Source organism: Acomys russatus, chromosome 27 (assembly GCF_903995435.1).
Source record: "Acomys russatus chromosome 27, mAcoRus1.1, whole genome shotgun sequence".
NCBI classification, from domain to species: domain Eukaryota; kingdom Metazoa; phylum Chordata; class Mammalia; order Rodentia; family Muridae; genus Acomys; species Acomys russatus.
In genome coordinates, this window is record NC_067163.1 from 33,625,131 (window position 1) to 33,637,435 (window position 12,305).

Below are 12,305 nucleotides of genomic sequence, written 5' to 3' on the forward strand. Positions count from 1 at the left end.
GTTTTCTGCAGAGTTCTGAAAGTTTGAGCTAAATGAATTCCGAGCTGCCTTCCAGCCCTGACAGGCTATGAATAGAATTCCATTTTTGGCTCCAAGCCTAATCCTGCAGGCACCAGTACCGCAGTGACAAACAATAGTTGCTCAGATGGCCACAGCTGCCAAAGAGCTCCCAGAGGACTGTAGTTAGATGCGGTCTCCGAACGCCACCTAAATGAAGCCGGGGCATGCCGCCTGCCGAACCCCTGGGCTTCAGTGGGAAGCTCTCCGGGAGCAGACGCTATAGGGAGAGCTGACCATTTGCTCAGGGGTCTGCCTATGGTGCCGTCTATGTCTCCAGCAGGGAAGCGAGAAAAGTGTTGTCCTGCCTCCCTGTTGGTGGACTCTGACTTTTCATTGTTGGTTCTGATCTTGCCTGTTGCCTGGTTCTGTTCCTGGCTCAAGTCCTTAAGGGCAGGACCTCTCTGTATCCAGTTATTGTATCCATGGCAGAAGCAAGCACAACAGTGACTGTGGGAATGCCACTCAGGGCCTCCTTTCCAGTTCACTGGTAAAGGGGTTTAGAACTCAGCCAGCTGGAATGCTTCTGCTTTTCCTGTGTCCTCTTTCGCATCCGTTGCTTGTCTGTCTTCCCTCCATCCTCGGTGATCTTCACAGCTGCCACAGGTGGCTTCGTTCTGAGACCATTGTTATGCACATACGCAGGCTAACGTTCACGGAGAAGATGCTCACACAGTCATGTGTTAAATGGCATTTCATATTTGTTGTCTCCTGTGTTGTATCTCACAGTAATTTTTGCTTTAATATGCCAATTTAAAGCATAATGATTTTTCCCTCATTATTTCCCTATGACCATGGTCTCTGGAGGTCCTTTGGCAGCATAACTAATGCTAATTGTATTTCAACGTTAATACCATGGAAACAAGAAGAAGAAACTTGCTTAGCAGTGCAGGGTTTGAGATGCATAAGGTTCTATCTAGAACACTGTCTTAAAATGCTATGATTTTAATCTAATAATTGATATTAATTTCAAAGTAAAAAAAATGGGTGTCAGTGCAGCTAAGATAAGAAAGATAGGTTTGCGGATGCAGGGAGAGCTAATGTGTATTTTCTGACCAGAGAAGAATATACCGTCTGCTTAGTTTTGGGGACTGTCCTGGTTATTCGCACTGATCTCATTGTGCCCTGCCTGTTGCTTGCTAAGTGAACCCTTGAGAATGTAGAATGGTTTTGATTCTATCTTTGTCCTTAGTTGGAACGACCTTATAATCAAGACTTTCTATTTTAGAGTCATTAAAGAAGTATTTATAGCTTTTGTTAGTAATGCTACTGAAAAAACAGTTAGCAAGTCCCTTTTTTAGAGTGGAGGAAAGAATGAGAAACACTTTCAAAGAGAACTGATGGATGACTTATGCTAGTAATGCGGAAAATCCAACTTGAGATGAATGAAATTGTATATATTAAGTGTTTGACTTTTGTGTAGCAGTTGTACCTCAGTGTCAGCCTGTTGATTTTAGAAATGTATTGATTTCCTAGGGCTACTGTAACAGATAAGGACGGGGGAGGGGAGAGTCTGAAGATAGACGCCTGAAGCCACTCTCCCTCCGAAGTCATTCCATGGCTTCAGCGGCGCTTAAAATTGGGTCTTTGGCTGTGAGATCTTCTTTCCTGTGTCCTTCAGCCTCGTATGTCCTCTTGAGAGGCCACTTCTGATTGAACTTAGAGCCTTCTCAAGTCAAGATGCTGTCACCCGGAGGTCCTTAGTTCCAACTTTTCAGAGACCGTGTTCTAACTAGAGAGGCCTTGTTTCCTTCCGTGTTCCAGGCTAGATGGACCTTTTGGCTGGGACCCGCCATTCAACTCACAGTAGAAGCATTTCATTTACCCAAAAGGAAGAAAAATGCGCTCTGAGGTAGACATTTATAGCGCATTAGCCTTATATGAGGGGAAGCTTCCTTTCCTTTAACTTGCCTTCCTAGGGTTTAATGAGTTGGTCAAGAATAATTAGCACATTTGGCAAGAGGGGTCTGGGAGATGTGTAAGTCCCTTCTGAGAAGCAGAGCCTTCAGCACAGCTCTTTGGACAGCAGTTAAAGTATTTTCTACAGTGCTGTTTCTCTCATACATCATGATTCATATATTATGGTTTTCTCTATTTCAATGGCAGCTTAAAGAAGTAAATATACTTTGTATCCAGATATGGCTGTTAGTAATTTTTACAGCGACTAAAACAAAAATTACGGAAGTCAGAAAGTAGGAGCCTTTTGTTTTGTTTTGTTTCGTTTAGAGTAAAAAGGATTATTGTGGTCTATAACTCGAGATCGCCAGGGAACCTTCCTAAGATTGTGCAGGTGGGTCTCCATATAAACCCTCTTGATTTGGAGCTCAACTCTGACCCCCACGTTATTGCTGAGTGCGGCCTTTTCTGACTCTCGTTCAAGGATTAAAGTGTACACCAGGACTGCCTGGGCGGGGCATTTTAAAACACACTCCAATTTTAGGAAACTTGGTTTGTGTGGTAAGAAGCAATTTTAGAATATAGTGTGGTTCATTTGAGTTGCCTCAACTTGCTAGAAAAAGTTGTCTCCCGTATACCACTGTGGTGGTTTAAAACAAAACAAAACAAAAGAACCCAACAGGCTTTATTGTCAATGGCTGCATAGTTCAGGCTTTCAAGAGATTTTATTTGAATTTTTTCAATCTAAAATTAATTTTCACGTAGTAAATTGTATAGTATTTGCTTCCAGCTTTAGCAAGTATTTTTAAGGCTAACGTTTCTTAAAGTAAAATATTTATTAAAAACTAAAGATCTCATAGATAGCCAGGTGGTGGCGGCACACATCTGTAATCCCAGCACTTGGGAATCAGAGGCAGGCGGATCTCTGAGTTAGATGCCACCCTGGTCTACAAAGTGAGTCCAGGACAGCCAGGGCTACACAGAGAAACCCTCTTTCAAAAAACAAACAAAACCCAAGAAATCACTACCATAAAGAGCTGTTTAATGTAAAAAGTGAAACACCCGCTTTTCTCACCCCTTCTTAGCATTTACTAGTTTTTTTCTTTTGACCCATTTGGCTTGTAAGCATTTCCATACATATTTCACGTAGACACATTGCGTTTATCCATGAGGCTCATACTAACATTTGCCTTTTTGTTCTTGTAGCTCTTTATCTAAAAGTTGCTCAACCACTCTTAAGGTTTACAACCTACCGGTTGTAAATAGTCTGAAGCTGACTATTTTGATTTTCCTTAGTGTTTCAGATTCCTAGAATGCTTAGTCCGGAACCAAAGGAAGCACCCAGTTAATGTGCTAAGAAGGAAGCTGGGTGTGGCGGATCACACCTGTAATGCCAAGATTCTAGAGGCTGAGGCGAAAGGGACACAAGACCCAGGGCAGCCTGGGCTAATGATACTCAGTCCCCAAAAGAAACCAAATGAAAGCACACACTCCCACCCCATCCCCCACCAAAAAAAATTTTTTTCTACTTTTCCTGTGGCCAGCTCAACTTCCTTTACCTGTGATAAGACTGTAAGGCATATGCCAACTCTTTATTAGAGTCCAGTGTTGAGCCCAGACAAGTACAAACAGCCTGATTACATAGTTAGACAAGGAACATGATCGTGTTGTGGGCTCACTTGTAGTCCCCACAGGTCACCGTACTGTTTCCCATTACATCAGTCCCATAAATGCCTTGAATTAGGCACCAGTCACGGCCTTCACTGTTGCCTCCTTTGCAAGCATTTTGTTGAGTCACTAGGAGGGAGTGTCCTTCCTGTTTGTTTGTTTGTTTGTTTGGTTTTTCCTAATCAAGCGCAGCCGATCTTAGGCAGAACAGCCAGCAGGGTCTGGTCCTCAGGAGGTAAGGTGATCTGATCTGTAAGGTGATCTGGAGGTCCCTAGTCTTAGCTTGCTTGCTGTGGGTTCTCCTAAGTTTTGCACTGGGCTGTCCTTACTGGGACGAGCCTCCTGAAGAAGTCTGGCTTCAGCAAACTCTTTGTTCAGTTTGCCTAGTGGCCAGAGTGCTGATACCTCAGGACACCTTTGTAATAAAGCAGCTGGGATGCTGTGATAACACCTTTGCTGGTCTCCCTAGGTGCAACTTGCTTACAGGCACAAGGAAAAGGTCTGTGATAGCTGTCAATCAAAGGTCATATCTTCTGGCCATTTTACAGCTTGTTTTCTTTGTGGGAGAAGTGTGAACATGGAAGGGTGTTTGCAATGAAGACCTACCACTAACTTACTGCCATGGTTAACACCGGCACATCAGCTCGTAGACAAATACTTAGGCCCTGATCTGTTTTACATTTAATGGCAAAGGCTTTGTGTCCCTTTCAGAGGATGTGTTTGGGGAGGCAAATGCACTGAGTAACAATGCAGGCAGAATAACTTGGGTAGCTGTGAGCTGGTAACTATTAGGACAGCATTTCTACTGTGTATGGACTTAGTTTGTCAATTTTAAACCATTAGAAGAAAAAAAAAAACTATCAAATGCAAAAAAAGTGTATACTGGTAGACAGATTAATTTTCAGAACTTGGGTTGAACACAAAGATGTGATTTTTAGGTACTAGGCAATACCCAAAGTAACTATGGTAAACTAGAGTGCATCACCAACTGTATCCTGTGAAACAAGAAATCAGGAAGAGACCTGAGGACTGGAGCAGGGTAGAGTAGTATGTGGCCCAACACTGGAATAGTGGAGAACTTTGCGTTTGTAGGGCTGATGTTTATAGGACTTGGATTTTGATAATGACTGTATTTTGCTACTGAGTTACGTCTTTTAACCACAAACACATTTTAAATATTGCAGATTCACGTGTTGGCTCGTACTTTGAAATGAGAGACTACTTAATAGGATCAGAAACGGCGAGTGCCTTTTTAAGTAATTAAACTTAATCTGAAAATCCCCTTTTCCAGGTAGCCTTGCCACATTCCAGTTGCTCAGTGGCTGTGTGCAGCTAGGTGCTACTGTGTTAGACAGCAGGAACTTGAGAACATTCCAGGCTAAGGGGGGGGGGGAACCCCAGCCCTGGTAATGTTTTATTTTTAAGGACAGAGCTCATATATTATTGTAAAAAAGCAATAAAGAGGCCGAGGAAGTGGAAGGAGAAATAAAGTACTGTGTCGAGCGATGAACTATAGGTTAGGTGAGTGGACTCCTCACCAACCCTGGTTTGTGCACCTTCCTGGTTTTATTCTCAAGGTAGAACAATAGAAAAAATGGTTGAAAGTCAATTTCCTGCCAAGCAAGATTAGGCAGGTGGCTGAACACACTCAGGCCATTGTCCCATAGTTCTGCAGTTTTTAAATTTCACCTATTGCAGATCTGAAGCATTGGGTCTTAGTCCTATTTAAAAATCCTGGCTTTTCTTTCTCTGGCTGATCTCTTGTGTTTGTCATGTTGTCCGTCCTTCCTTCCTTCCTTCCTTCCTTCCTTCCTTCCTTCCTTCCTCGGTTTTACAAGAGCCTCAGATCCCCTAGTCTTCCTTTTTTCTTTCGTGTGTGTGTCTGTGTGTCTCTGTGTGTGTGTGTCTGTCTGTCTGTCACAGGTGTATGCAAATACATTTGTTTGTTCAGGCCTATGGGGAATATAAACATGGATGTTCTCTCCCTCCCTCCGCCCTCCCTCCCTCCCTTCCTCCCACCCTCCCGCTATTTGCTCGATCTCTAGTTTTGAGTAGGGTCTTAGACTGAGCCTAGGCCTCCTAGTTTTTGCTAGGCTTAGGCTGGCTGGCATTTGGGATCTACCAGGCTCTGCTTCTTCCCCAGAGCTGAAGTTACCGCTGTGTATACAACGATGACAGCTTTTATGAGGGTTTTGACAATCTGAACTCAGGTCTTCATGTTTCCAAAGAAGTCACTTTACCAATGGAGCTGCCACTTCAGCCCTAGGATTTCTTACTTTTAGTGTAGACTTTAGGCACTGATGGTCTGGGTTACTAAACTCCCAACCTGTCCAGAGATTTTTGGATAAGAGTTAATCTTCGGAATCTGTAAAAATGGACATATTATCTAGTAGATAATTTACTTAAAGATAAAGAAGACATAGGCCCTGAGCACATAGTAAGCCCTATAGCCATTAATATGATAGTCATTTGCTATATCAGCTTGCCTTATAGAGCAAAATTTTCCTAAACCTTGGTGGATTTAAAAAAATAAGTCATAATTTAGTTTGGGACTCTTGGCATTTTTGGCCTTGTACAAACTTAACTGATAGTTTATACAGGGGTGATCAGCTGTTAGCTGGCTTGAGGCTGGTTGGTCTTGTTTTGATGGCCATGCTTATATGTTCTGTGCTTGGCTGTAGGAACAATAGGGATGACTACAACCTACCCAGCCAAATTCTAAAGCTCTTAGACATTAGAGTTCTCAGCAGGTGTTATCTGCCTGCACACCACTTATCCGTGTCAAGTTCTAGTTCCTGCCCTTGTGTCGTGGAGACACGACTCTGTGTTAGTCAAGTGAGTTGTAAATTATGCTCATTGGTTTTGGTAAGGTGTGGTGTGGTCCTGTAGTGCCATACGCAGTTATCAGGGACATTTGTACATACTAATGAGTGTGAAGGTAGGAAATTTACCGGCTCCTTCAAGCTGCTCCTCTGTACATAGAGATTCCAATGTTTTTCTAAATCAAGGGTGGAAAATTTCTAGTCTTTGTCCTTTTTTTTTCCTTCTATTTTTATCTTCAAGGTACTTGCAGAAAATGATAACAGACACACAGTTACAACCAGCAGCACTTGCCTGTGTGTGTTTGCTGCTTTTATCTTTTTCACTTTTTGACTTTTCCTTTCTTTCTTTCTTTCTTTCTTTTCTTTCTTTCTCTTTCTTTCTTTCTTTCTTTTTTTCTTTCTTTCTTTCTTTCTTCCTACTAAAATGAATTGTGATTAATCATGGTCACTCTCCCCTAAGTTTTGAGAAGTCAGAGGTAAGACTTTATAAAGAATTGAAATACCATAAACACAGTAAATCATGCATTTGATGTGCTAGGAAGTTAAAAATCCTCATTTGGGTCTTAAGAGAACTACCTTCTAGCTGTGACCTTGTTAGTGAGTTACTGGAATTCTCAGAGAAAAAATAATTTCTTTTTATTCCAGACACCTGACCTTGATCTTTGTGCTATTTCTCTTAAAGAGATATATAATGCCATTTCTTAGAATGTTTCATGGCACTTATATGAGGTTAGTCACCCAGTAAATATTCAGGTGGTTTTTTGTTTGTTTGTGTGTTTGTTTGATTGGTTGGTTTTGGTTTTTGAGACAGGGTTTCTCTGTGTAGCCTTGGCTATCGTGGACTCTCTTTATAAACCAGGCTGGCCTCAAACCCATAGAGATCTGCCTGCCTCTGCCTCCCCAAGTGTAAGGATTACAGGTGTGCGCCACCGTGCTTGCCCCGATGTTCAGTTTTGAAGTAAGTGTTTGTCCAGTGGGGAAGGGACGTGCAAACCAGCAGGAAGGAGACTGATGAGAAGGAGTATAAATGTGGAATTAGTGCACAGGGCAGGGTGCAGAATGCCGGGCTTGCACCCCAGGGTGTTGACCTTCAGTGTGCTTGGTGAAGCACACCCCAGGAAGGCAGAACACACCTCAGAGAGGCACCTGGTTTTCCTCCTGCATTAAGGACTTTCATTTTCTCTGTAGTGTTCGTTTGGTATGAAAATTCTGTAGTAAACCCACTGTACTCCTCTCAGAGAAGGCACCTCTCCTCACGCTGGGCCATCAGACACACAGGCATTGCCTATGCTGGTGAAGGTTTCTGAGAGAAAGCTCTAGGAGCCTTTGGTAGAATTCTCTTGGTGAGAGTGCCATGACTGTAGGAAGGCTACGTTGGCACTATCGTGTAGGTTGTCTACAGACCGTGTAAAGCAGACATGCAGAGTTTCTTACAGGACCTTGTCTGGGGTTGCACTCTGCATTTGAATCAGTGCTGTGTCGTGAACATCCCTTGGTGAGGGATGTGACCTACATAGGGCTATCTCTCTACCATTGCAGTCTCCATTGTGGGGTCATTAACCCTAGGGAGCTTAACAGTTGACTCCAGGATAGGAGTTTGAAGGGAGAGGGGCGGGAGTAAATTAGACTAGACCTTGTAGTCATTGCATTTGAATGGAATCTCTGTTCCCCTGAGTTGTGGGGGGTGGGGGTGGGGAGAATATGAGGGGTGTGTTTACCAGGGTGTGCAAGTAACTCTAAACCTAAAGCTGTAAAGGAGATGGTCAGGTGACTTGGGTCCATATTGTATTGGCAACACAGACTGTTGGATCCCCTGCTTAGCACTTTGATGTAAACCAAGTGCAAATGGGAATTTTGTTGCGTGCCCTGGGTGGATGGATGGCTGAGTGCGGGCCAGACAGAAGTTGCTCTTGTGAGTGTGCCAAGCCATTTCCCATGCCATCTTAGCCAGCGACAGCGACTATATGATGGGAGTGTTAGGACAATTAGGTGGAACAGGTAAAAGTGGCTTCCTGTTTTTTTCAACTGTTTTAGACCCACGGTTGGTGGGGGCTGTGGTTGGTAAACTTTTCATGGAGCAGAGTCGATGACCCTGAAAGGGAAGCTCTGTGTCGGGCTTTGCGTCCTGTTATGAAACTGGAAGCATCTTCCTTGAGCCGGGAATGTCTGTAGCTATACTTTGGGGGAAAGCCCAGTGCCCAGCTATAGCATGGCCTTCTGGTTTGCTGAGAGGCAGCACTGCTTCGCTGCATTGTGTGGAAGTTACAATGTAATTATTTAAGAATAAAAAGCATTGAGTTAGTACAAATACATGTCTGGTATTTACAAATTTAGAGAAACATTTTAAATAGTCTTTAATTGCTTCTGTGAAAGTAGTTAGGATTATAGGAGAAAAGTAATTATAAGGAAAGCAGGGTTTTTGTTTGTTTGTTTTGTTTTGTTTTTGTAAGTGATTTGTTCATTAGTTCGTTGAGAATTTCCTACAGTGTAGTTTGATCCTATTCATTTCCAGCCCCTCCCAGATCTAGCTTTAAGCTCCTCCTTCCAATTTCATGTCCTCATTGAAAAAATATCCCACCCAGTCCAATCTGTGGGCTTACGGTGTGTTGGACCAACTTCTGGAAAACATGGTGTACTTAGGGTCACACTCTTGAAGAAAACTAACTCCCTTTGCCTCCCCTGGAAGTCATTAGCTATCGGTAGCCCCCGTATCAACTCGCTTGGCCTGTGCAGACAAGCCCAGCTGTAAAGCTGATTCTTGAATTCTTGAATTCTTGAACTGTTTTCCTGTCAGCGCTGGGAAGGAGAAGGATTGCCCCAACACCCATCTGGCTAAGAAGACTTCACCTGATTTCAGGTCTAGTTCTTTTGTAGTTTCTACGACACTCCACAATGCACCAGACGCAGCTGATGCCAACTGTACAGGATGCCTTAGTGCAATGGTGCTCAACCTGGGGGGGGTCTTGGCCCCACAAGACCTTAAGAAAACACATATACTTACATTACGATTCATAGCAGCAGCAAAATTACAGTTATGAAGTAGCAATGAAAATAATTGTATGGCTCAGGAATCACCATGACATGTATTAAGGTATTAAGGGAAGGTTGAGGGCCACTGCTTTAGAGCTTATTCAGACTCACGTAGTGAAGCACTCAAATGTATTATAACAATTTTAACAATCTTCTAGCTTATGTCATAGATCAAGATGGTAAGATTAAAGTTCTAGAGAGAGGTTGGCATTTTATTCTAGTGTGATAATATAATAAGAGAGGGGAATACGGGCTGAACATCGCTTTCTTTTTCTCTTACTGTATATTAAGTGACCGCTGTTTAGGCAGCATCACCTGAAAGATAACATCCACCCAGCCCCCGTCCCCTTTTTTAAAATAACAATTGTTCATTTGAAGATAGATGGTTGGAAGGGGTCATTGGAAGGTAGTAAGTTATAGAAAATAGGTTTCTAATGGTTCCTTTTTAGCATAGTCATAGAAGTAAATTCACTGTTTATCTTATCTCTAGAGCAGGTAATGGAGATACAGGCAAAGATGAAATTCTGGATTACTTCATTTTTTACCTTTACATTTTTATTCGGACAGCATGTCTTATGACCAGAAAATGTGGTGGATTTGAGTTTTTCCCTTTTCATGTTAGTTCTGCCCTTTGCCTGGTGTTTCCGAGAATCATTAAAGCAAGAAAGATCAAAGAATCCCTGTGGTTTATAAGGAAGATGACCAGACGGGGTGACGGATGGTGCTTTGTTAGGATCAGTAAATAAACTTCCACCCTTTTGCAGGTCTCATCACAACCACATCGAGGAAGCTTGACCGAGAGCAGCAGGATGAGCACATTCTAGAAGTAAGTCTCCTTCAGCTCTGATTATGTTTAAAACACTCAAGTCAGAAGCACCCTGAGAACACGCCCACTTCTGTCATTAATAGCTGCTAATGTTCTGTTTATTTATTTATTTTGGTTTTTCGAGCCAAGGTTTCTCTGTGTAGCCTTGGCTGTCCTGGACTCGCTTTGTAGACCTTGCTGGCCTTGAACGGCACAGTGATCTACCAACCTCTGCCTCCTGAGTGCTGGGATTAAAGGCATGCACCACCCCAAGAGGCCTGATGTTTTATTTTAACTATCCCCCCTCCCCTCCTCCCATCCTCAGAGTAAAGGAACTGCGCCCTACGATGCACCTCTCTAAGTGCTGCACTTCATTCCATGCATTCCTTACACAGGTTTGCAAATACTTTTGGAACCATTGTCATTTGGATTTCATTTTTATTTACAGAAGTGACATTTTTACTCTGTACCTTCCATAGATTTTTCTTTTCTCCCAGTTAAACCTCTAAGATGTGTTTATAATCAAATCTAACCATTTCCGCTGTGCTTTGTTTATTTCCAGGTGGCTTTACTCTTAAATCATTGCGTTAGTCATGTGGTTTTTCCACTTGAATTTCTTGGTAACCTAAAGAAGTTTTCTAAAAAATATCAAAAGTGAAAATGGGTGGGAACCAAGCATTTCCTCTTCTAAAATAATCTGGTTAGTTTAAGATGTCTCTGCACTCTCTTGTGCACCCCATTTTGATCGGGAGCCAGTAGTTCGCAGAATGATGGTGTGTGTGTGTGTGGGGGGGGGGGTGATTTTGAAGGAGACAGGTAGGATGCAACATGGAAACAGGGGCGTCGGAGAAAGGCCACCTCTGGAGACCGGGTGTGGCAGAGCAAGCCCGCGCCTCTGTGGACATTCCTCATCGTGTGCTGATGTTCACTAGCAGAGCCGGACATGAGAGTTAGGTGCTTTTGTTAATTGTGGCCACCTGGGTAATGTGTCTAAACTCTAACAGTAAGGCTTGTACAGAAAGTTCTAAATGATGACTTGCTTTAAAATTAAAAAATTAAAAAAAAAAAAAAACTTTAAAAAAGATCTTATTCCTGCTCTTCATAATGATGTCTACTCAATTCCATCTTTGGTCAAAATATCCTAAGTTATCTGTAAACTATTAATATTTCTTTTTACGTGTGTGGGTATGCGTGTATGTGCACACACGCATATATAGGTGTGTTCAGGTCTGTGGGTGGCTGGTTAGTTTCAGAGCCACAGTGTTTTCCCATTGGCAATTCTGACTTACATTGCAGCTGAGTTTTCATTTATAGACTGTCTGGCTCCCTTGGATTCATTTTCTTCATTACAGAGCAGGGCTTTGAACTTTCATTCAATTACTACAGAAATTGAAGCAAGGAAGGTATGCCACGAATTGCAGGTTACCTCCTGCTCTTCGGGGTCCCTCCCCTCACTCTAGTTTTAAGTGCAGGTGTCGCATCAGTTGTATGCTTTAGATCCCCGTGTCACAGTGAGCGTCAGAGGCCATGCTGAAGCAGGTGTAAGACACGTGGGGCTTTGAAGACAGTTCTGAGGCATGATGGGAAAGGCGCAGAAGGAGTTTGTGTATCTGCCGTATGTGCCTGTCACTCTTTTGTGTCTGTATTTGAAGACTTACCTGCAGTCAAGTCTGACTGCCTTGGAGAGGAGAGTATGTTGCTTCACATATTGGAAAGGCTGTTTATTGACACTGAACCTCAACCTGCGACAAAGAGCGTTTGGTTATATTTCTCCAGTTTTCTCCTCCTGTACAGGTCATGTGACACGTGACAGGAAGGAAGGGGTCAGAGAGGTTAACATTAAAACAATAATTTTATTTTGCTTTTTCCTGAAAGGCTTAGGAAGGTAAACCATATATTTCAGTGTACGAAAGCAACTGTTATTTTCCTAAATCCTTTTTGACAAGTCCCTTTAATGATACAGTCACACTTTTATAAGTTAGATTTACAACTACCAAGTTTCCAAAAGAACATATTTTCATGAAAAT

General features: G+C 42.6%; 1 protein-coding gene across 1 annotated transcript in view; it reads left to right on the forward strand.

Annotated features, from left to right (window-relative positions):
- Positions 1-12,305, forward strand: part of Fat1 (FAT atypical cadherin 1) — a 105,275-nt gene that overhangs the window by 48,436 nt on the left and 44,534 nt on the right. Inside the window, exon 3 of the mRNA XM_051169780.1 lies at positions 10,238-10,299. Within this exon, the coding sequence (XP_051025737.1) occupies positions 10,238-10,299 (62 nt within the window). The remainder of the gene's footprint in view (positions 1-10,237; positions 10,300-12,305) is intronic.